At 44.0% G+C, this 25,858-nt stretch overlaps 1 protein-coding gene across 1 annotated transcript in view; it reads left to right on the forward strand.

Annotated features, from left to right (window-relative positions):
- LOC148352239 (tyrosine-protein kinase fyna) overlaps positions 1-23,663 on the forward strand; it is a 48,500-nt gene extending 24,837 nt beyond the window's left edge. Inside the window, exons 3-12 of the mRNA XM_088355180.1 lie at positions 7,110-7,206; positions 8,890-8,988; positions 9,057-9,160; positions 10,639-10,788; positions 10,865-11,029; positions 12,769-12,948; positions 13,127-13,203; positions 14,135-14,288; positions 17,151-17,282; positions 20,011-23,663. Coding sequence (XP_088211306.1) covers positions 7,110-7,206; positions 8,890-8,988; positions 9,057-9,160; positions 10,639-10,788; positions 10,865-11,029; positions 12,769-12,948; positions 13,127-13,203; positions 14,135-14,288; positions 17,151-17,282; positions 20,011-20,219 — 1,367 coding nt within the window. The 3' untranslated portion in view covers positions 20,220-23,663. The remainder of the gene's footprint in view (positions 1-7,109; positions 7,207-8,889; positions 8,989-9,056; positions 9,161-10,638; positions 10,789-10,864; positions 11,030-12,768; positions 12,949-13,126; positions 13,204-14,134; positions 14,289-17,150; positions 17,283-20,010) is intronic.
- Positions 23,664-25,858: the final 2,195 nt, after the last annotated feature.

The following is a 25,858-nucleotide window of genomic DNA, read 5'->3' on the forward strand; positions in this document are numbered from 1 at the left end:
AAAAAACGTGGTCGGGATCGGCAACGAGTCGAAAGCCAGGAGAGGAGAGTAGACGTGGTCAAGATCAAAAAACGGGTCAGTTGCCAGGACAGGAGAGAGCAAAAAACGTGGTCGGGATCGGCAACGAGTCGAAAGCCAGGAGAGAAGAGTAGACGTGGTCAAGATCAAAAAAACGGGTCAGTTGCCGGGACAGGAGAGAGCAAAAAACGTGGTCGGTATCGGTAACGAGTCGAAAGCCAGGAGAGGAGAGTAGACGTGGTCAAGATCAAAAAACGGGTCAGTTGCCAGGACAGGAGAGAGCAAAAAACGTGGTCGGTATCGGCAACGAGTCGAAAGCCAGGAGAGGAGAGTAGACGTGGTCAAGATCAAAAAACGGGTCAGTTGCCATGACAGGAGAGAGCAAAAAACATGGTTGGGATCGGCAACGAGTCGAAAGCCAGGAGAGGAGAGTAGACGTGGTCAAGATCAAAAAACGGGTCAGTTGCCGGGACAGGAGAGAGCAAAAAACGTGGTCGGTATCGGTAACGAGTCGAAAGCCAGGAGAGGAGAGTAGACGTGGTCAAGATCAAAAAACGGGTCAGTTGCCAGGACAGGAGAGAGCAAAAAACGTGGTCGGTATCGGCAACGAGTCGAAAGCCAGGAGAGGAGAGTAGACGTGGTCAAGATCAAAAAACGGGTCAGTTGCCGGGACAGGAGAGAGCAAAAAACGTGGTCGGTATCGGTAACGAGTCGAAAGCCAGGAGAGGAGAGTAGACGTGGTCAAGATCAAAAAACGGGTCAGTTGCCATGACAGGAGAGAGCAAAAAACATGGTTGGGATCGGCAACGAGTCGAAAGCCAGGAGAGGAGAGTAGACGTGGTCAAGATCAAAAAACGGGTCAGTTGCCGGGACAGGAGAGAGCAAAAAACGTGGTCGGTATCGGTAACGAGTCGAAAGCCAGGAGAGGAGAGTAGACGTGGTCAAGATCAAAAAACGGGTCAGTTGCCAGGACAGGAGAGAGCAAAAAACATGGTTGGGATCGGCAACGAGTCGAAAGCCAGGAGAGGAGAGTAGACGTGGTCAAGATCAAAAAACGGGTCAGTTGCCGGGACAGGAGAGAGCAAAAAACGTGGTCGGGATCGGCAACGAGTCGAAAGCCAGGAGAGGAGAGTAGACGTGGTCAAGATCAAAAAACGGGTCAGTTGCCAGGACAGGAGAGAGCAAAAAACGTGGTCGGGATCGGCAACGAGTCGAAAGCCAGGAGAGGAGAGTAGACGTGGTCAAGATCAAAAAACGGGTCAGTTGCCAGGACAGGAGAGAGCAAAAAACGTGGTCGGGATCGGCAACGAGTCGAAAGCCAGGAGAGAAGAGTAGACGTGGTCAAGATCAAAAAAACGGGTCAGTTGCCGGGACAGGAGAGAGCAAAAAACGTGGTCGGTATCGGTAACGAGTCGAAAGCCAGGAGAGGAGAGTAGACGTGGTCAAGATCAAAAAACGGGTCAGTTGCCATGACAGGAGAGAGCAAAAAACGTGGTCGGTATCGGTAACGAGTCGAAAGCCAGGAGAGGAGAGTAGACGTGGTCAAGATCAAAAAACGGGTCAGTTGCCATGACAGGAGAGAGCAAAAAACATGGTTGGGATCGGCAACGAGTCGAAAGCCAGGAGAGGAGAGTAGACGTGGTCAAGATCAAAAAACGGGTCAGTTGCCGGGACAGGAGAGAGCAAAAAACGTGGTCGGGATCGGCAACGAGTCGAAAGCCAGGAGAGGAGAGTAGACGTGGTCAAGATCAAAAAACGGGTCAGTTGCCAGGACAGGAGAGAGCAAAAAACGTGGTCGGGATCGGCAACGAGTCGAAAGCCAGGAGAGAAGAGTAGACGTGGTCAAGATCAAAAAAACGGGTCAGTTGCCGGGACAGGAGAGAGCAAAAAACGTGGTCGGTATCGGTAACGAGTCGAAAGCCAGGAGAGGAGAGTAGACGTGGTCAAGATCAAAAAACGGGTCAGTTGCCAGGACAGGAGAGAGCAAAAAACGTGGTCGGTATCGGCAACGAGTCGAAAGCCAGGAGAGGAGAGTAGACGTGGTCAAGATCAAAAAACGGGTCAGTTGCCATGACAGGAGAGAGCAAAAAACATGGTTGGGATCGGCAACGAGTCGAAAGCCAGGAGAGGAGAGTAGACGTGGTCAAGATCAAAAAACGGGTCAGTTGCCGGGACAGGAGAGAGCAAAAAACGTGGTCGGTATCGGTAACGAGTCGAAAGCCAGGAGAGGAGAGTAGACGTGGTCAAGATCAAAAAACGGGTCAGTTGCCAGGACAGGAGAGAGCAAAAAACATGGTTGGGATCGGCAACGAGTCGAAAGCCAGGAGAGGAGAGTAGACGTGGTCAAGATCAAAAAACGGGTCAGTTGCCGGGACAGGAGAGAGCAAAAAACGTGGTCGGGATCGGCAACGAGTCGAAAGCCAGGAGAGGAGAGTAGACGTGGTCAAGATCAAAAAACGGGTCAGTTGCCAGGACAGGAGAGAGCAAAAAACGTGGTCGGGATCGGCAACGAGTCGAAAGCCAGGAGAGAAGAGTAGACGTGGTCAAGATCAAAAAAACGGGTCAGTTGCCGGGACAGGAGAGAGCAAAAAACGTGGTCGGTATCGGTAACGAGTCGAAAGCCAGGAGAGGAGAGTAGACGTGGTCAAGATCAAAAAACGGGTCAGTTGCCAGGACAGGAGAGAGCAAAAAACGTGGTCGGTATCGGCAACGAGTCGAAAGCCAGGAGAGGAGAGTAGACGTGGTCAAGATCAAAAAACGGGTCAGTTGCCGGGACAGGAGAGAGCAAAAAACGTGGTCGGTATCGGTAACGAGTCGAAAGCCAGGAGAGGAGAGTAGACGTGGTCAAGATCAAAAAACGGGTCAGTTGCCATGACAGGAGAGAGCAAAAAACATGGTTGGGATCGGCAACGAGTCGAAAGCCAGGAGAGGAGAGTAGACGTGGTCAAGATCAAAAAACGGGTCAGTTGCCGGGACAGGAGAGAGCAAAAAACGTGGTCGGTATCGGTAACGAGTCGAAAGCCAGGAGAGGAGAGTAGACGTGGTCAAGATCAAAAAACGGGTCAGTTGCCAGGACAGGAGAGAGCAAAAAACGTGGTCGGTATCGGCAACCAGTCGAAAGCCAGGAGAGGAGAGTAGACGTGGTCAAGATCAAAAAACGGGTCAGTTGCCGGGACAGGAGAGAGCAAAAAACGTGGTCGGGATCGGCAACGAGTCGAAAGCCAGGAGAGGAGAGTAGACGTGGTCAAGATCAAAAAACGGGTCAGTTGCCAGGACAGGAGAGAGCAAAAAACGTGGTCGGGATCGGCAACGAGTCGAAAGCCAGGAGAGAAGAGTAGACGTGGTCAAGATCAAAAAAACGGGTCAGTTGCCGGGACAGGAGAGAGCAAAAAACGTGGTCGGTATCGGTAACGAGTCGAAAGCCAGGAGAGGAGAGTAGACGTGGTCAAGATCAAAAAACGGGTCAGTTGCCAGGACAGGAGAGAGCAAAAAACGTGGTCGGTATCGGCAACCAGTCGAAAGCCAGGAGAGGAGAGTAGACGTGGTCAAGATCAAAAAACGGGTCAGTTGCCGGGACAGGAGAGAGCAAAAAACGTGGTCGGTATCGGTAACGAGTCGAAAGCCAGGAGAGGAGAGTAGACGTGGTCAAGATCAAAAAACGGGTCAGTTGCCATGACAGGAGAGAGCAAAAAACATGGTTGGGATCGGCAACGAGTCGAAAGCCAGGAGAGGAGAGTAGACGTGGTCAAGATCAAAAAACAGGTCAGTTGCCGGGACAGGAGAGAGCAAAAAACGTGGTCGGTATCGGTAACGAGTCGAAAGCCAGGAGAGGAGAGTAGACGTGGTCAAGATCAAAAAACGGGTCAGTTGCCGGGACAGGAGAGAGCAAAAAACGTGGTCGGTATCGGTAACGAGTCGAAAGCCAGGAGAGGAGAGTAGACGTGGTCAAGATCAAAAAACGGGTCAGTTGCCATGACAGGAGAGAGCAAAAAACATGGTTGGGATCGGCAACGAGTCGAAAGCCAGGAGAGGAGAGTAGACGTGGTCAAGATCAAAAAACAGGTCAGTTGCCGGGACAGGAGAGAGCAAAAAACGTGGTCGGTATCGGTAACGAGTCGAAAGCCAGGAGAGGAGAGTAGACGTGGTCAAGATCAAAAAACGGGTCAGTTGCCGGGACAGGAGAGAGCAAAAAACGTGGTCGGTATCGGTAACGAGTCGAAAGCCAGGAGAGGAGAGTAGACGTGGTCAAGATCAAAAAACGGGTCAGTTGCCGGGACAGGAGAGAGCAAAAAACGTGGTCGGGATCGGCAACGAGTCGAAAGCCAGGAGAGGAGAGTAGACGTGGTCAAGATCAAAAAACGGGTCAGTTGCCAGGACAGGAGAGAGCAAAAAACGTGGTCGGGATCGGCAACGAGTCGAAAGCCAGGAGAGAAGAGTAGACGTGGTCAAGATCAAAAAAACGGGTCAGTTGCCGGGACAGGAGAGAGCAAAAAACGTGGTCGGTATCGGTAACGAGTCGAAAGCCAGGAGAGGAGAGTAGACGTGGTCAAGATCAAAAAACGGGTCAGTTGCCAGGACAGGAGAGAGCAAAAAACGTGGTCGGTATCGGCAACGAGTCGAAAGCCAGGAGAGGAGAGTAGACGTGGTCAAGATCAAAAAACGGGTCAGTTGCCGGGACAGGAGAGAGCAAAAAACGTGGTCGGTATCGGTAACGAGTCGAAAGCCAGGAGAGGAGAGTAGACGTGGTCAAGATCAAAAAACGGGTCAGTTGCCATGACAGGAGAGAGCAAAAAACATGGTTGGGATCGGCAACGAGTCGAAAGCCAGGAGAGGAGAGTAGACGTGGTCAAGATCAAAAAACAGGTCAGTTGCCGGGACAGGAGAGAGCAAAAAACGTGGTCGGTATCGGTAACGAGTCGAAAGCCAGGAGAGGAGAGTAGACGTGGTCAAGATCAAAAAACGGGTCAGTTGCCGGGACAGGAGAGAGCAAAAAACGTGGTCGGTATCGGTAACGAGTCGAAAGCCAGGAGAGGAGAGTAGACGTGGTCAAGATCAAAAAACGGGTCAGTTGCCGGGACAGGAGAGAGCAAAAAACGTGGTCGGGATCGGCAACGAGTCGAAAGCCAGGAGAGAAGAGTAGACGTGGTCAAGATAAAAAAAACGGGTCAGTTGCCGGGACAGGAGAGAGCAAAAAACATGGTCGGTATCGGTAACGAGTCGAAAGCCAGGAGAGGAGAGTAGACGTGGTCAAGATCAAAAAACGGGTCAGTTGCCAGGACAGGAGAGAGCAAAAAAGGTGGTCGGTATCGGTAACGAGTCGAAAGCCAGAAGAGGAGAGTAGACGTGGTCAAGATCAAAAAACGGGTCAGTTGCCATGACAGGAGAGAGCAAAAAACATGGTCGGGATCGGCAACGAGTCGAAAGCCAGGAGAGGAGAGTAGACGTGGTCAAGATCAAAAAACGGGTCAGTTGCCGGGACAGGAGAGAGCAAAAAACGTGGTCGGGATCGGCAACGAGTCGAAAGCCAGGAGAGGAGAGTAGACGTGGTCAAGATCAAAAAAACGGGTCAGTTGTTGGGACAGGAGAGAGCAAAAAACATGGTCGGGATCGGCAACGAGTCGAAAGCCAGGAGAGAAGAGTAGACGTGGTCAAGATAAAAAAAACGGGTCAGTTGGCAGGACAGGAGAGAGCAAAAAACGTGGTCGGTATCGGCAACCAGTCGAAAGCCAGGAGAGAAGAGTAGACGTGGTCAAGATAAAAAAAACGGGTCAGTTGCCGGGACAGGAGAGAGCAAAAAACATGGTCGGTATCGGTAACGAGTCGAAAGCCAGGAGAGGAGAGTAGACGTGGTCAAGATCAAAAAACGGGTCAGTTGCCAGGACAGGAGAGAGCAAAAAAGGTGGTCGGTATCGGTAACGAGTCGAAAGCCAGAAGAGGAGAGTAGACGTGGTCAAGATCAAAAAACGGGTCAGTTGCCATGACAGGAGAGAGCAAAAAACATGGTCGGGATCGGCAACGAGTCGAAAGCCAGGAGAGGAGAGTAGACGTGGTCAAGATCAAAAAACGGGTCAGTTGCCGGGACAGGAGAGAGCAAAAAACGTGGTCGGGATCGGCAACGAGTCGAAAGCCAGGAGAGGAGAGTAGACGTGGTCAAGATCAAAAAAACGGGTCAGTTGTTGGGACAGGAGAGAGCAAAAAACATGGTCGGGATCGGCAACGAGTCGAAAGCCAGGAGAGAAGAGTAGACGTGGTCAAGATAAAAAAAACGGGTCAGTTGGCAGGACAGGAGAGAGCAAAAAACGTGGTCGGTATCGGTAACGAGTCGAAAGCCAGGAGAGGAGAGTAGACGTGGTCAAGATCAAAAAACGGGTCAGTTGCCAGGACAGGAGAGAGCAAAAAAGGTGGTCGGTATCGGTAACGAGTCGAAAGCCAGGAGAGGAGAGTAGACGTGGTCAAGATCAAAAAACGGGTCAGTTGCCAGGACAGGAGAGAGCAAAAAACATGGTTGGGATCGGCAACGAGTCGAAAGCCAGGAGAGGAGAGTAGACGTGGTCAAGATCAAAAACGGGTCTAAGCCGGGAAACAGATGGGAGCAAAAACAGGAGTGAGTCAGGGTCGAAAAGCTTGCTTAGAGTAAACTGAGGTTCGCAGACAGACTAACAACTGGTGACAGAAAGGAGTGGGTTTAAATAGGGACAGATGACATTTATCTATCTGGACATCTATCTATCTTGACTTCTCTCTAGACATCTCTCTAGACTATCTATCTACCTATCTATCTATCTAGACATCTATCTATCTATCTATATCTATCTTTGCCTGGCAAAATAATGTTAAAAACCAATGCGTATAGTCATTTCAAAATTCCCCAAAATGTCCCAAAACATACTCAAGTAGATGGAACGGTAACTTGTAACTACCCAACCCTGAGTCGGACCTGTTGGGAACCTCTGATTTAAGGGATTTTGTAACAACATGGCAAGTCATTTTGATCATTTTGAGGAGATTGAAGTCTTTATGATGTGTTTAACAATTTCTTTGCCAAGAATTTCATGTTAATGCCAATAAAGACCATTATGTTCCTATCTTAGGAGTGACCCTCTTTGTGGCGCTGTATGACTACGAAGCCCGGACGGACGATGACCTCAGCTTCAGGAAAGGGGAACGCTTCCAGATCCTCAATAGCACGTAAGCTTGCAAAAATCTGCGGGACCAACACTTCAATTTAGAGCAGGGATGTCAAACTCAATTGCACAACATTTATTGAACACACTTAAACGGAATGTTTTTGGATCATAAATATGAATAAAAACCGACAAGAATATTACATTTAAACCTTAAATCACTTGTACGGTATTTATTATTTTGCTGTAAACATTCTGAGAACAGGGAGCCTGATGCGCTTACCTTTGGCGCAGACGGAGTAGGGCGAGAGATGGGAGGGAGTGCTTGCACTTTTTGCATAGCTCCACCCATCCCTCCCACTCGCCCAATCAAATAACCAAGTTCTCTTCCGGTGTTTTGGCGTATTTACAGTTTGTTCTGTGGATTTCTTCATAAGGTATCTGAACACTGAACATAGATTATATAGTGAGCTTTTATATAAATGATTCTTTAGCGTTGTACAGCCAAAACGAGGTTGGGGGGTTTTTTTTTGTTTTTTTTGTGTGTGACACCTTGACTGTAAATTGTAGTGAAAAACGTGCACTATATATCCTGCGAAGTACTGCCTAATAATTCCGTTTTGGCTTGGCTTTGCGTGTATCTGAACAGGATCAATAGCTCAAGTTTTGTTCGAGATGGAGAAAATTTGCATGCAATTAAATTTGTCTCTGAGCCGTAGGTGCTCATAGAAAGAGCCATATATGGCTCGCGGGCCATAGGTTCCCGAACCCTGGTATATAGTATAGTATACGTCATGTATGAAGGAATCGGTACAGTGACTAAAACGTTAGAATATGATGTCCAGGGATGAGACGGCGTTGTTCATATTGAAATGAAATGAAATGATTTGCATTTCTATAGCGCTTTTCAAGTCAATGACTTCTCAAGGCGCTTTACAGTGTGCTTCACATTTCCCAATAATGTAAGACGCTAACCTGCTTATTGGAGGTATTAGGGGTTCAGTGTCTTACCCAAGGACACTTCGACATGTAACACGGACAAGCCGCTCTACCTCCTGAGCTACTGCTGCCCCATATTGACGGGCCATTAACAATAATGTAAAATGGTCGGGGCAGCACGGCGGCGCAGTGGTTAGCGCGTGTGCGGCACAGTTCTAAGGTCTTGGGAACCTCCTGTGCGGGTTCAAATCCAGCTACCGGACTTACTGTGCGGAGTTTGTATGTTCTCCCCGTGCTTGCATGGGTTTCCTCCCACAATCCAAAGACATGCATTTCAGGTGGATTGGCCGGTCCAAATTGTCCCTAGGTGTGAATGGGCGAGCGAGTTGTCTGTCCCCGTGTGCCCTGCAATTGGCTGGCAACCAGTTCAGGGTGTCCCCTGCCCACTGCCCGATGATTGCTGGGATGGGCTCCAGCTAATGAGATGAGATGAGGTCTTGCAGGCCACATATGATTACACCACCTCGTGTTCACGTAGATAGCGAGTCCGCCTCCTCTCCGCTTTCCACAGGCTTTTGTGTCTCTGTCTGATGCCGGGTAGCTCCGCGTACACGGTAGCAATAACAGAAATCAAACCTTTACAATCATTGGTAATGAGTCTTTCACAACATTGTGAAGGGATTTTGACCCACTCTTCTTTGCGGGCCGAAAGTTTGTGATTTAGAGCGTGCGACTCGGTACGGCTAAGAAAGTTGGTGTCGGTCGTCAGCAGAGCTCCTTAACTCACTTCCTGTGCGTCTCCTCACAGGGAAGGCGACTGGTGGGAGGCCCGCTCCCTTACCACGGGTGGAAGCGGTTACATTCCCAGTAATTACGTCGCTCCCGTCGACTCCATCCAAGCCGAGGAGTAAGTTATGACCGTTTCCCCTCCGTGAATGAAGCTTAGCGCTAACGTTTTTTGCTGTTTTCCCGCAGCTGGTATTTCGGTAAACTGGGCCGGAAGGATGCCGAGCGACAGCTGTTGTCCAATAGCAACGCCAGGGGCACATTTCTCATCCGGGAGAGCGAAACCACCAAAGGTATGGAATAGAAAATGCGGAGATTCGAAAAAGCATCACTATGGTGCACGGAACAACCTCCACAGACAGTTTGTCAGGAACCAGAACTGGATCAGGACCCAAACGCGTGACGTTCTCACACAAGCTTTTTATTTAACAGGAAATGGGGAGTCATGCACGTTAGGCAGCAGTCTGGCTTGGAAGGATAGGAAGCCAGAGACCGACGAGATCGATTCCAATTGCCTGAGTTGATATCGGACAGATGGGGTCGATACCAGACAGGCGGGGACGGGCAGGATAGATAATGAATCAGGATATCGAAAATAAACAGGACAAACTAGACGGGGATGAAAACTGGAGAAAATAATAAACAGGACACAAGTATGCGGAAACTAAGCTTAAAACTGATATTAAACAGGACAAAATAAACGGGAGCAATACCGGACAGGAATTACCAACAGGGACAGGACCGAGTCGAAACCCACGTCTTGCGGGCAGAGGTTCGTTGACGGACTGACAAAGGAAAAATGAGAGCACTGAGCTTAAATAGATGGAAAGCCAATCTGTTAATAAGCCGCAGCTGGCGCCACACGAGCGGGGCCAATTGGGCGCCATGGCAACCGTGGCTTTTCTATTTCCATTGAAAAGCCTCGAAATGAAGTTATAAATGTTGTAAAAAATGGCATCTCCATTTTGTTTAATCTGTAAAAACGAATATTTATCATCGGTTGCTGCTATCTCAGTTGCTGCCTGTTAGTTTTTTATATTGTGTTCTGTAAATTTCGATATCATTTTTAACATATTAGTAATTGCACTACTTTTCAATTCTATCTGACTTTTTTAACATCCTGTCACGGTTGCCATGGCACCCAATTAGCCCCGCCCATGTGGCGCCAACTGCAGCTTGTTGACAGATTGGCTCCCTGTCAGTATTTAAGCTCTATCCTGTCGGTCCCCTTTTGTCGGTCCGTCTGTGAATCTCTGTTTTTACACGGCAAGCCCTTTCTCGCCTGTCCCGTTTTTTGCTCCTGTTTGTCTCCCGCTATGATCTGTTTTGATCTCGACCACGTCTGTTCTCCCGTCCTGAATAACGATCCGTTTTTGATCTCGACCACGTCTACTCTCCTCTCCTGGCTGTCGACTCGTTTCTGATCCTGACCACGTTTTTGCCTTTCTATCCTGGCTACTGACGCGTTTTTTCCGTTCCCGACACCGCCATCGCTCGCCACAGAAGATCCGCGTTCAGAACGACCTGCTTCCCGCGTCCCTGGATCGTGGGCGCAACCCTTTCTCTTTCTTCCAATAAAACTCGTGAGAAACGCAACGTACTTAGGTCCTGTCTCCGTTCTGGTCCTGACAAGATTAAAAATCACATATGCAAATTTGTGGATCTGCAAAATACAGGATTCAAAATGAGAAAACGTGATGAATTGGCTTAAAACAGACTTTGGCCATGAAGAAGGTGTGCAAACCCAGTCCGTTTCCCCATTTTGCATCAGGGGCTTACTCGCTGTCCATCCAAGACTGGGACGACATCAAAGGCGACCACGTGAAACATTACAAGATCCGAAAACTGGACAGCGGCGGCTACTACATCACCACTCGGGCACAGTTCGATACGCTGCAGCAGCTGGTGCACCACTACTCGGGTCGGCTCCGGTTTCTTTGCGCCGTCACGTCGGTTCCGGTTCTGATTCCGGTTCTGTTCCCGGTTTTTTTCCTCAGCGAGGGCGGCGGGATTGTGCTGCCGTCTGATCGTGCCCTGCCATAAGGGAATGCCTCGTCTGACAGACTTGTCCGTCAAGACCAAAGACGTCTGGGAGATCCCCAGGGAGTCGCTGCAGCTCATCAAGCGCCTCGGAAACGGGCAGTTCGGGGAGGTTTGGATGGGTACGTATTATATAGTGACCCCTAGTGGTGTCACTATACAAAATACTTACTTGTTTAAATCAAACATGATTGATTCAAATGATATGCAGCTTTTTTGAGCTATAGTGCTGTTCCTGATTTTTGTGATTTTGGCGTATTTATCAAGCAGAAAGGTTTCAGATTATCAAACCATTTTGAATAGCCCAAGGAAATAAAACATGTACTTTTCAAAAAACCTGGCCCTGGAAAAGGTCATTTGGGACCAATAACAGAATTCAAATGTTTACAATCATTGGTAATGAGTCTTTCAGATTTTGACCCACTCTGCTTTGCAAAATAGTTTTAAATTAACAATACTGGCTCACGTCTAGCATCCTGGAGCTACCCAGCTTCAGTGCTGTTAGGGTAAACAGAGACCCAAAAGCCTGCGGGAAGCGGAGAGGAGGCGGACTCTCTATCTACGTGAACATGAGGTGGTGTAACCCTGGGCACAAAGATTTCCATCTGCTCCAGGGACGTCGAACTTTTGGCCTAGCGTGTGACGTCATACACTCCGCTGTTGCTAAACTACAACACAGCACCCTGAGGCCATCCTGTTAATCTGTTAATAAACAACAAAAGGATACTGCTAGAAGTGTAAATTTCCCTTCGGGGATGAATAAAGTATCTATCTATCTATCTATCTAGACATCTATCTCTAGACATCTATCTATCTATTTCTATCTATCTATCTATACATCTATCTCTCTATGTATCTATCCATCTAGACATATATCTCTCTATCTCTATCTATCTAGACATCTAGACATCTATCTAGACATCTATCTAGACATCTATCTCTATCAATCCATCTAGACATCTATCTCTATCTCTCTATTTTTCTCTATCTATCTCTATCCATCTATCTAGACATCCATTTCTGTCTATCTATCTATCTATCTATCTATCTATACATCTATTTATACATCTATCTCTATCTATCTATACATCTATCCATACATATATTTATACATCTATCTATACATCTATCTCTATCCATCTATCTATCTATACATCTATCTATACATCTATCTATATCTATACATCTATCTCTATCCATCTATCTAGACATCTATCTCTCTATCTCTATATCTCTATCTATCCATCTATCTATCTAGACATCTATCTATCTAGACATCTATCTATGTATCTAGACATCTATCTAGACATCTATCTCTATCTATCTAGACATCTATCTCTCTTATTAGCTCTATCTATGTCTATCTATCTAGACATCCATCTCTATCTATCCATTTATACATCTATCTCTATCTATCCATACATCTATCTATACATCTACCTATCTATCCTTATCTATCTATCTATACATCTATCTCTATCTATCTAGACATCTATCTCTCTATCTAAACATCTATCTATCTATCTCTGTCTTTCTCATTCGGGAGTCATAAACACTGACCTTAACTGAGGGCAGCAAGGCCGACAGTCCCTTGGATGTTTTTCGAAGTTCTTTTTCAACCCTCTCGATTAACTGTAATCACACTCTTGGAGTAATCTTGCCACCTTTCCCAGTTTTCTCCATTTGTGGACAATGGTTTTGACAGTGGTTCGCTGGAGCCCGACAGCCTTTGAATGGGCTTTCCCGACCGATAGATTTCAATTATTTGTCTCTATTTTTTCTGGATTTTCGTCGGCGACCCTCTCCTGGGTCCTGACCCACCAGTTGAGAAACCCCTGCTCTAAAGGTTTCTTTCTTACAGGCACGTGGAACGGCACCACCAAGGTGGCGGTGAAGACGCTGAAGCCGGGCACCATGTCGCCCGAATCCTTCCTGGAGGAAGCTCAGATCATGAAGAAACTGCGACACGACAAGCTGGTGCAGCTCTACGCCGTCGTCTCCGAGGAACCTATCTACATCGTCACCGAGTACATGAATAAAGGTGGCGGCCATTTTGCATTATCGGAAAATGATATCATAGTGAATTCTAGTGGTGTCAAAATGCTTCAATTAGCTTAATAGTATACTATTGATTTAAATAAAAAGGAAAAACATGTGACTCTTTTTTTCACTGTTTTCTTTTCTAGTCACTCACGTTGGTTTTTTTTGTGTGTTTACAGGGAGTTTACTCGACTTCCTGAAAGACGGAGAAGGGCGAGCCTTGAAGCTTCCCAATCTGGTGGACATGGCAGCTCAGGTACAGCTTTCACATGATATGTAAATAATTTTATGTGTAGAATAATACATAGTAAAATAATTCTCACTTTTAAGTATCCTTATCCTTACTTGTTTTGTTTTTTTTAGAAATATATACTTTTAAATAAATAAAATAGTACTTTAAAGTGTTAAAGTATTTTTTTGTTTATTTACTTTATTTTTGTCTCACGTTTCAGTGAGATTTTATCGTCTGTATATATTTTTATATTGATAGATAAATGAAAAATACTTCAAAATAATATTAATTTTTAATTAAATAGAGTAGTACTTTAAAATAACATTTTTCTTAGTGTTTTTCCGATTTTATTATATACTTTCTCACATTTCAGTGATTTTCTTATTTTACAAAAATATGTTTGAAATACTTATATATTTAAATAAATAGAATAGTACTTTAAAAGTAATAAAAAACTTTTTATCCCAACTTTGTCTACTGCAAGTTTTTTCCTCACCTTTCAGTGATATTTTTATATATTGTACACATTTCCTACAGATCAATAAATGAAAAATATATTTTAAAAATCTTATAGTATACATATTTTCAATAAATAGAAATACAGATGGGAAAAACATTTAAAAAAAATAGTATTTTTACAAAAATCCGTTTTGCTCTCCCGTCCCGGCTTATGACCCGTTTTTGATCCCGACTACGTCTTTGCTCTCCTGTCCCGGCTTTCGACCTGTTTTTCCGTCCTCGACACCACGATCTCCCGCTCCGGAAGATCCACTTCCGCATTTGGAACATGTTCCGATTCTGTGAGCGGCTTGCTTCCCGCGTCCAACGAGCACTTTCATCTTTATCTCAAAAAAATTTGTGGTTAATGTTACGCATCTGGGTCCTAATTCCGTTCTGGTCCGGACACATATATGCATTTACTTGGACCGTATTTACATCAACGGCGACTTTGCAGGTGGCTGCCGGCATGGCGTACATCGAGAGGATGAACTACATCCACCGAGACCTTCGCTCCGCCAACATCCTGGTCGGGGACAGTCTGGTCTGCAAGATCGCCGACTTCGGTCTGGCCCGGCTCATCGAGGACAACGAGTACACTGCAAGACAAGGTACCTTACCTTCCTCATGGAACACTACCTCCAAAAATATCACTATCTTATTGGTTGGTTGCATCCCTTAGCCACTAGGGTCTTAGGGGCACCATTTCCAGTGGTGTGTCTTGGGCAAGTACAGCCTGGTGACGCCAGGGTTGGGTAGGGTTACTTGAACTGGATTACTTTCAATGACTTTTGGATGACTCCAATACCAAATATGCTCATAAAAGACAAAAGAAACTAAATAGGAATAAAATGAAGACTCACAACACGTGGTAAGCTTTCTCTCCTGGCTTTGATCTCTTTGATCTCCGGCAAAACGAATATAAAATGCGACAGAAACAAAATGAAAATCAATCCAAACAGCTTGCCAACATCATTTATGCCGTTCCATGTATTCCGTTACTCCCCAAGCCTGCACAAAATTGAGTCATTTTATTCATATTTAGTTTCTTTTGTCTTTTATTAGCATATTTGGTATTGGAGTAATCCAAAAGTAACTGAAAGTAATCAAGTTAAAGTAACCCTACCAACCCTGGGTGGTGCCCATCCCTCTCCAGGCCAACATATGGGCTCAGTCAACCACTAAAATGTTTGCCTTGTATTTAGGGCAATGGTAAGAAAATGACAGTATTATTTCAAGAAGATTTTTGCAATAATGAATCATGCATCACATTTCCTAGAAAATCACAATGTGGCCTCGGAGTTTGATTGGCTCCCTGTCCCTATTTAAACCCACATCTATCCTTCACCTGTTATCAGTCCATCTGCAGACCTCAGTTTACTCTTGGCAAGTTTTTTTTGAGCCTGACTCCCACCTGTTTTTGCTCCCGTCTGTTCCCCGGCTTCGACTCGTTTTCTGATCGCGACCACGTTTTTTGCTCTCTTGTCCCGGCTATTGACCCGTTTTTTTCCGTTCCCGACACCGCCATTGCTCGCCACTTCCGTGTTCAGAGCGACCTGCTTCCCGCATTCAGCGATCACCGGATCGTGGGTGCAAACCTTTCCTTTCTTCTAATAAAACTGAGAAAAAGGTAACGCAAGTGGGTCCTGTCTCCGTTCTGGTCCTGACACAATGAGCCGGCACTGGTGAGGTTTTTTTAGAACCAATCCGCAAACTACTCAAGTTTCACTAGGGGGCACCACAATGGTGAACCCTTGTTGTAGATCTTTAAAAATCAGGCAGAGATTTGTAAAAGTCAAAAGGAAATGCTGCTCTTAGATACACGATTCTACACATAGGACAATAATTGATTATTTCTTGACATTGTGGTATAAATAACCAACTGCCTCGGACACTGATTGGCTACATGTCACTTTTTATACCCACTCCTTTCTGTCACCAGTTGTCAGTCCGTCTGTGAACCTCAGCTTACACTAGGCAAGCTTTTCGACCCCGACTCTCTCCTGTTCCGATTCCCGTCTGTTTCCCGGCTCCGACCCGTTTTCTGATCTCGACTATGTTTTTGGTCCCCCGTCCCGGCTACTGATCTGATTTTTTTCCCTTCCTCCCAATAAAACTAAGAGAAACACACGCAAGTGGGTCCTGTCTCCGTTCTGGTCCTGACAGAGCTAGTTTGTTTTCCGACACTACTTTCATGTTCTGTACTTTTGGATCAGGGGTCTCCAACATGGTTTCCCCGAAGAACAGCTGAAGTGCCCGCAGACCTGTTCTGAAAATGGCTCACCGGTGCTAGGTCATTGTGATTTTCTAGTGAAATGATTTTTTTAGTGGTTGACTGAGTCTATTTAACCCTACTTCCAATAATTAATCTGGTAAGAACAAAATGCAGGGGTCTCGAACGTGCCCTCTAAGGACAGTTGAGGTGCTAGCTGACCTGTTGTGAAAATAGCTCATCAGTGCATGGTCATTGTGATTTTCTAGTAATACCTAAGTTATCATAGGCGCCGCCACGAGCGGCAGCCTTTCCAGCAGCTCCGTGTAATTTCGCTCTTTTTGTCATTTATTGTTTTAAGTGTCTGCTTCTATCTTCGGTGTTTTTCGTCCCCTTTGACAACTACACTGGATTACTTTCTATCCTATGGTTATGGGTTTTAACGCACAAAAATGCGTTTATTCGAGGAATCAACTCCTTGCCCTGAAGAATTCTCGTGCCGGCGTGATGAGGGGGCCCTATTGTGGATGCAGAGCCAGGGCTAGCTAAGCAGCTAGCGGCGTTATAAGTCTTCGGTACTCTCCGTAATCATAGTAAATGTGAACCCTCTACCAAATAAGACCGACGAACTGACTGTGCTGGTGAAAAACATCAAAGCGTACAGTGAGTACAGTTTGCTGTGTTTTATGGAAACGTGGCTCACGTCTAGCATCCCGGACGCTAACGTGGAGCTACCCGGAGCTTCCCGGCTTCAGTGCTGTTAGGGCATTTAGAGACACAAAAGCCTGCGGGAAGCGGAGAGGAGGCGGACTCGCTATCTACGTGAACACGAGGTGGTGTAACCCTGGGCACAAAGATTTCCATCTGCTGCAGGACGTCGAACTTTTGGCCTAGCGTGTGACATCATCCACTCCGCTGTTGCTAAACTACAACACAGCATGCTGAGGCCATCCTGTTAACAAACAACAAAAGGATACTGCTGGAAGTGTGAATTTCCCTACGGGGATGAATAAAATATCTATCTGTCTATCTACTTTTCTGTTTTTGTGATAACCCTATCCCCAATAACTAACCTTGTAATAACAACTTAGATCTGTTTTTTTCAACATGATGTAGCAGGGATTTGGGATTTTTCTTATTGTAAGTTGCATATTTTTCTACAACACTTGTATTTGGGTGTCTGAGAAGAGCAATGCATTTTGATTTGATTTCAAATTTTTTAAAAAAATGACCACGATTCGTGTCATTTTCTCGGCGCTAGGTGCAAAGTTTCCCATTAAGTGGACGGCCCCCGAGGCGGCGCTTTACGGCAAGTTCACCATCAAGTCGGACGTCTGGTCCTTCGGCATCCTGCTCACCGAACTCGTCACCAAGGGACGGGTGCCTTATCCGGGTATGTGGTAGCACTGTTTTGATAATATTAATTTAATTAGAATGACACCAATGTTTATAATTACCGTATTTTCCGCACTATAAGGCGCACCTAAAAGTCTTAATTTTTTTTCAAAAGCTGACCATGCGCCTTATAATACAGTGCGCCTTATATATGGCTCAACATTAAATCGCAAGATCTCGCAACTTACGCAACAGCCGCCGACTCGATTTTCCCCCGAACGGGATTTATATACCGGTGTTTCATTGGCTAACCAATGTGTCAATCATCATTTGAATCGATCGCTATTGCCTAAAGTTATTCGGAGCCTCGGATAGGCTAGAGGGCCGAAACAAAGCCTGCAATTGGCCGAAAAAGATGTGTCAATCATCCATTAAATCGATCGCTATTGGCTGAAGTTATTCGGAGCCTCGGATAGGCTAGAGGGACAAAACAAACCCTGCAATTGGCCGAAAAAGATGACTGAATAGCAAGCTTGCTAAACTACGCCATAAAGAAACATGCTTCATTAGTCTGTATTTGTAAATATTTGACTCTCCTGGATTTACTACACTCACGGTTCTAAGAAGACCATGGTTACGTATCATTATTGAACGTGAGAACTTAGGTGAGCTATGCGGCTTTATAGTTTCCCAGAATCTTGTTTTAGAACGATCTTGATGTTGCTGTGATGAGTTGAGTGAATTCAACTCAATTCCAAGTGTCTATTGTCATATGCGCAGTAAAGTTGCGAGCGAAAAAGAAAATAGAAACTAAGGAATGGTTGGCATTTCTTGAATCCCAAGACTTTAACCTTCCGAATGATATTTGAAACGATGCATTTGAGTGACATCGTACAGACACCGCATCCACTCATGTCTACGACACGTATTTGCTTCTTTGCAAGCTTTGGGAATGTTAAGGGGGTAATCAGTTGGACTGAACCATCTGACTGTTTTGTCGACGTTCCCATTGTAGCGTCTTATAATCCGGTGCGCCTTATCTATGAGAGATATAGGACCAAAAACTATTTTTTGGGGGTGGGCCCTACAACCCGGTGCGTCCTATAGTGCGGAAAATACGGTAATTAGGAGATTTATCGTCTCAATAGTCTGCCCAGTTTCTTTTGTAGAAAAAAACAATATATCGTCAAAGAACATGATAACAAATCATATGTGTAACAAAAAAATTATGCCTTGGTGTCTTGGAATAATCCAGAATACCTTAGTCTTTTACAAGAATACACTGAATTTGAATGACCGTATTTTCCGCACTATAAGGCGCACCGGGTTATAGGGCGCACCCCCAAAAAACAGTTTTTGGTCCTTTATTTTCCATACATAAGGCGCACCGGATTATAAGGCGCTACAACGGGAACGTCGACAACAGTCAGATAGTTCAGTCAAACTTATTACCCCCTTAACATTCCAAATATCATTCGGAAGGTTAAAGTCTTGGGATTCAAGAAATGCCAAACATTTCTTAGTTTCCATTTTATTTTTTGCTGGCAACTGTGTGGACAGCAAAGTAAGAATGTGATTGTGCAGGGAAACGGGGTTCTTTACTGTGCATATGACAATAAACACTTTGAATTGAATTTAGTTTAAAAATAGACTCATCACAGAAACATCAAGATCGTTCTAAAACAAGATACCGGGAAAATATAAATCCGCGTAGCTCACCTAAGTTCTCTTGCAGCCATCACGTTCAATAATGATACGTAACCATGGTCTTCTTACAACCGTGAGTGTAGTCAATCCAGCAGAGTAAAATATTTACAAATACAGAATAGTAAAAAATGTTTTCTCTATGCCGTAGTGCAACCTAACGTGTGATTCACATTCATCTTTTTCGGCCAATTGCAGGCTTTGTTTCGCCCCTTTAGCCTATGCGAGCCTGTAAATGATAAAAAGGATCCGCCCCCTTTACCTCCAAATAACTTTAGCCAATAGTGATCGATTCAAATGATGATTGACACATTGGTTAGGAAATGAAACGCCGGTATATAAATCCCAGCATACACCGCGGACGACTTCGCCTTCGGGGGGAAATCGAGTCGGCGGCCGCTTGCCTTAGTTGCAAGACTTTGCGACTTAATATTGATCCATATACAAGGCGCACTGTATTATAAGGCGCATGGTCAGCTTTTGAAAAAATTAAAGGCTTTTAGGTGGGCCTTATAGTGCGGAAAATACGGTAATATGAAACCAGATTACAAAATCTACAGAACTATATTGAATATCTTGGTTATCAAACCAATGTATCAGGACCAGAACGGAGACAGGACCCACTTGCGTAACGTTTCTCACAGTTTTATTGGGAGGGAAAGGAGTGCACACACAGGATCCGGAGATCGCTGGTCGCGGGGGGTAGGATGCTCAGACGCGGAAGTGGGACTTCCGTGGCGAGCGATGGCGGTGTCAGGAACGGAAAAACGGGTCAGTAGCCAGGATAGAAGAGCAAAAACGTGGTCGGGATCGGAAACGAGTCGAAAGCCAGGAGAGGAGAGTGGACCTGGTCGAGATAAAAACCGGATCGTTATTCGGGACGGGAGAACCGACGTGGTCGAGATCGAAACAGATGGTAGCAGGAGACAAACAGGAGCAAAAAAAAACGGGACAGGCGAAAAAGGGCTTGCCGTGTAAAAACAGAGATTCGCAGACGGACCGACACTTGCTATTCCATTCCCGTATGAGGACCAACTTTTTTGCAATATTTGCCGACCTCGAAATTTATGTGCACCCCCCAGGTATGAACAACCGCGAGGTCCTGGAGCAAGTGGAACGGGGCTACCGCATGCCGTGCCCCCAAGACTGCCCCCCTTCATTGCATGAGCTCATGGTGCAGTGCTGGAAGAAGGACCCCGAGGAAAGGCCCACGTTCGAGTACCTGCAGGCCTTTTTGGAGGACTACTTTACCGCCACTGAGCCTCAGTACCAACCCGGGGATAATCTCTGAGCCGCCACCGGGGGGAGCCCTTCTCAGGTGACTTTCAAAAAGCCGCTTTGGGCGCCCATCTTCCGAAACGACGTTCAGGTGGGAGATGCAAACTTGTAGATAGTGTGAATATGAAGAAAAAAATGCTTGTTTACTTACTATTTGCGTTGGTCCCATTCCACATTCTTACTTTTTGATATTTTTGGAAAATCACGAATCGTCGGAGAACGTGAAAAGAGGATGTCGAATTAGCAAGCTCCCTTTTATTTTATTATTGTTATTTTGTTCCCCCCTAATGATGAGTTAATGTTAAGACTTTGCCTATTTACTGTTGCCATCCTCCTTCCTAAAAATAGTCCAAAGTCTCCATTGCCTCAAACATATTTCGGAGAGGTAGAGAAGAGACACAACCAAGTTGTGCAACTACCTCTGCAGAAAATCAAACTATACTATTTTAATAACCTTTGTCATCATACTTCCAAAAACCGAGTCCTAAATATTGATTAAAAAATACCCCAAATTAGAAATCGCTAGCTGTCCAGTGCCTAACGCACTTAAAATGAGTTAGAGGAGAGACACAACCAAATTTTGCCACGACTTCCCGCGGAAATCCATGTGTATTCTAAAGAGTATTGTTGCCAGCTTCCATTCAAAAAATGATTCTGAAGTCTCCGGTGCCTCGAGCACATTACACAGAAGTAAAGAGTAGAAACGACCAATTTTGTGCTTTTATTATTGTTATTTTGTCCCTCCTAATGATGAGTCAATGTTAAGACTTTGCCTATTTACTGTTGCCATCCTCCTTCCTAAAAATAGTCCCAAGTCTCCATTGCCTCAAACATATTTCGGAGAGGTAGAGAAGAGACACAACCAAGTTGTGCAACTACTTCTGCAGAAGATAAAATTATTGTAATAACCTTTGTCATCATAATTCCAAAAAACGAGTCCTGAATATTTATAAAAAATACCCCAAATTAGAAATCGCTAGCTGTCCAGTGCCTCACGCACTTAAAATGAGTAAGAGAAGGGACACAACCAAATTTTGCCACTACTTCCCGCGAAAATCCACGTGTATTCTCAAGAGTGTTGTTGCCATCTTCCTTTCAAAAAATGATTCTGAAGTCTCCGGTGCCTCGAGCTCATTACACAGAGGTAAAGAGTAGAAACGACCAATTTTGTGCTTAAACGTTCGTATAAAATCAAAATATATTTTAATGAGGACTGTTGGCAGTCTCGATTGCCTTGAGTACTTTACAGAGAGGCACAGAGGGAACATGACTAAGTTGTGCTACAACTTCTATGGAAAATCTAGTTATATTTCATTTAGGACTGTTGTCATCTTTTTTCCCAAAAAGGATGCCCTAAATTACAAATAGCTACCTCTCCTTTGCTTGTTGTACATTAGGGACAGGTAGAGAGGAGATACAACCAAGTTGTGGTACTACTTCTATAGAAAATTTAAATATATTCTAATAAGGATTGTTGTAATCTTCTTTTCCAAAAACAATGTCCAAATCTTAAAAGAAAAACCCCAAATTTGAAATAGGAAGCTCTCCGGTGACTCGCATGCATTACGAAGAGTTAGAGAGGAGACAAACAAATTGTGCTACTACTTCTGCAGAAATTCAAAATTTCATGAGTTTTGTTGTCATCCTGCTCCTTAAAAAAAGAAGAATTTCTTCTTAGAAAAGCCCCAAATTAAATATGGATAGCTCTCCGGTTCTTCGATCACGTTACAGAAAGGTAGAGAGGAGACACGACCAAGTTGTGCTATTACTTCTAAGGAAAATAAAAATACATTTATTCAGGGTTTTTCTTCCATCTTCCTTCCTAAAAAGCAGTCCCAAGTCTCCAGTGTATCTAGTAAAGTATAGAGAGGCAGAGAGGAGACACGACCAAGTTGTGCTATAACTTATAGAGAAATCGAAATTTATTTTAAGGAGGTTTGTTACCACTTTATATCCTAAAAAAGGAGGTCCCGAATAAAAATCGATATCCCTCCGGTGTTCCGTGCACAATATGGAGAGGTAAAGAGGAGACACGACTAAGTTGTGCTACTGCTTGCATAGTAAATCAAAATATATTCCCAAGAGGACTGTTGCCATCCTCTTCTCCAAAAAACGGTTTCTAAATCTTCCCAGAACGGCTCCAAATTAGAAATAGATGTAGCTCTCCAGTGCTTCCGAAAATTTGGGGAGGAGACACGACTAAGTTGGGCTACTATTTCTACAAAAAAATATATATATATTTTAATGGGACGGTTATCCTCTCCCGTGTCAAAACAGAGACCAAAACTTTCTCAGAAAGGCCCAAAATTAGAAAATTATTAAGTCGTGCGCACTCGTCCCCCCAGTGATGCCAGCTTCAAACGTCTCGCCTCACCTTAGGCTTAATGTCATCAAAATATTGTTATATTGAAGTCTTTTATTTGCGATTTGAGAATATTGTTAATGGCTAACCCAGTTTTGTCTGGAATTCCGGCTTCGGACAATTTAGTGTGAGTCCTCGCGATGGTAATACAATCGTTGCCTTCTGTTTTTACTTTGTGTTTTTTTCTACTATTAACACGATTGCTCCTACGACCGCATTTTTCTCAAGGAACTCCGATGTACAGCGCTAGAAAACCCGTTCTTGCCTTTTTCCTCCTCTTCTATTATAAGACCGGCTTTCCCGAACCGGATAATGTACAAGAGACAAAAATAAAGTGCCTCGAAAAAGTATTTGCCCCCTTCCTGATGTCTGTGTAATTGGATATTTATCACTCACAAAGGTTTCAGATCATCAAACTGATTTGACCATCCCAAGGTGAGACAAAATGCACTTTTGAAATCTGGATTCCATTTATTAAGGTACAAAGAAATCCAAACCTACCTGAAGCTAATAGCGAGTTGGGCTAGCTTTTGCAGCTATAACAGAAATCAAACTTTTACGATAATAATTTTGGCCCACTCTTCTTTGCACAGTTGTTTCAAATCCGCCATATTGGTGTTTTTCGTCCCGTTTGACAACTACACTTTGGATGACTTTCTATCCTATGGTTATGGGTTTTAACGCACAAAAATGCATTTATTCGAGGAATCAACTCCTTGCCCTAAAGAATTCTCTTATATTTTATATTTGGAATCCACCATTTCAAATTTGCATTTTGTATTTCCTTGGGTTGTCGATGTTGATGTTTTGAAACCTTCGTAAGTGATAAATATGAGAAAACACATAGTTCACGTAGAGGGCAAGTACTTTTATCCATGGCATTTTTTTGCATATTTTGTTTGCCGTCATGGAATGCCTTCTTCTCATTGGCTGGTCAAAAAAAAACTGCCACTCGAAGGCAAGGCATGGACGTTCCTTGCCAACTTTTCCGGTGTGTGTCTTTAAGTTGCTTTTTATTCTGTCCTTCTAATTTATTGTCCGTCTCTTCTGACCTGTAAATTGTTTGAAATTAAAAAGAGAAGGAAACAAAAACCATGCCAGGTTCTTTCTTGTTTTCTGTTCCCTCCGGGCGATACCGTCTATATGCAAATCATCAGCAGAAAAGTACACCCAATGACTTCTTACTATATATAACTGAGGTGGGCAAACCAAGGCCCGAGGGTCAAATCTGTCTCATCGGGATTTTTAATCTGGTCTGCCGAGAAGAAAAATACTACAAATTCAAAAATGTTGTTTAGAGTCAAGTCCCCAGTGTCCCCTTATGACCTCATCCTCCATAGAGATATATATTCATAAAACCTTGTGTACCGTATTTTCCAGACTACAAGTCTCGTGTTGTCAGTCCGTCTGCGAACATCAGTTTACTCTAGGCAAGCTTTTTTTTACCCTGACTCCCACCTGTTTTTGCTCCCGTTTATTCCCCGGCTTCGACCTGTTTTCATCCTGACCACGTCTACTCTCCTCTCCTGGCTTTCAACTTGTTTCCAACCCTGACCATGTTTTTGCTCTCCCGTCCTGGCTACAGACCCTACGGGCGCTCCGGTTTCCTCCCACATTCCAAACATGTTTACAATATATTGTCCGAACTGCCCTGTAGCAAAAAAAACAAAAACTTTTTACTGGGAAGAACAGTTTTTTTTAAAGATACCCAGATTTTATAAAGTAAGATCTAAAAAAATACATGAAATGTATAAAAAGCGTATTTAAAAAGCATGTGTCAGACAGGACGAAAGGAAGACTGAGATCACTTGCGCTCATTTCTTTGTTTTATTGAAAGGAAGGAAATGACAAGGTGGGATTCTTCGACCCGTTGGTTGGCGGATTGACGGAACTTGACAGGCGGGTGAAAGCTTGGCGGGAATGGTCGCGGACAGGCGTAATCGTAGTGTTGTTGGCCGGGGCTGGAGAAGAAGGGCGTCGTACAATTCGGAAAAGAGTTCAGGAGTCAGACGGGCAGGGCAGGTCGTAGGCAATTACAGAAACGGGTCGGCAACGGAGATCAATCAGAAGAAAACAGGGAGCAGGCAAAGAGTCAGAGGTACGGGCTTACTGAGCTGAAGGCAACAGGTAGCGTGAGTACAATCGGACAAAGTGTTACCGGAAGCTGGGGATTTAAATGTACAGGGTGCACCAATCAGCTGTCCTGGCTGTTGGCGCCAAATCCTGAACACAGGTGTTCCCGATCCGGGTGATTGTGACAGCATGTTTACAATCGATTTATCCTTATTGCCCCGAAGATAAAAAAAAATAACGTTTTACTGGGAAAAACATTGTTTAGATAAAGGAAAAAAAATCTAAGATACCCGATCAAGCCAAAACTTTATAAAATAATATTTCTAAAAAACATATCAAATGTATAAAACATGTATATTAAAAACTTGTTTACAATAGATTTATTCCTATGACTCAGAAGCAAAAAAAAAAAAAAAAAAAAACTAAACTTTTTCCTGGGAAAAACATTGGGTTTTTGGGGTGTGTTTTCTCTAAAATACCCAATTAATATTTTTTATTAATCTGCCATGTAGCAAATTTAAAAAAAAACTACAACTTTTTACTGGGAACACACGTTTTTTTTTCTAGGATACGCAATTAAGCCAAAACCTATATAATAGCTTATAAACTTATATAATATTTGAAATTTAAAAACACATAAAATGAATAAAAAAATCAGGATGGATTTATCTTTATTACCCTGAAGATACAAAAAAAATTATGTTTTACTGGGAAAATTATTGTTTAAAAAAAGAAAAAAATTCTAAGATACTCAATTAAGCCAATACTTTACAAAATAATATTCTTAAAAACATTTCAAATGTATAAAACATGTATTCAAAAAACATGTTTACATTATATTTATCATTACTGCCCTTGTAGCAAAAGCACAAACAAAAAACTAAAACTTTTTACTACAAAAGTTTTTTTTGAAGATACCCAGATTTTAGGAAGTAATATTTAAAAAAAAAAAATACATGAAATGTATAAAAGGTGTATGTAAAAAGCATGTTTACAATCGATTTATTCCTATGGCTCAGTAGCAAAAAACAAACAAAAAAACAAAACTTTTTCCTTTTTTTGTTTTTCTCTAAAATACCCAATCAAGCCAAACCTTTATAAAGTAATATTTTTTTAAAAAACATGCAAAATATTAAAATAAAACATATATTGTCGGAACTGCCCTGTAGCAATAGAACCAACAAAAAACAAAAACTTTTTACCGGCAAAAACAGTTT

The sequence above is a fragment of the Urocampus carinirostris genome, chromosome 15 (assembly GCF_059441175.1).
Source record: "Urocampus carinirostris isolate Australia breed hairy pipefish chromosome 15, RoL_Ucar_1.0, whole genome shotgun sequence".
NCBI classification, from domain to species: domain Eukaryota; kingdom Metazoa; phylum Chordata; class Actinopteri; order Syngnathiformes; family Syngnathidae; genus Urocampus; species Urocampus carinirostris.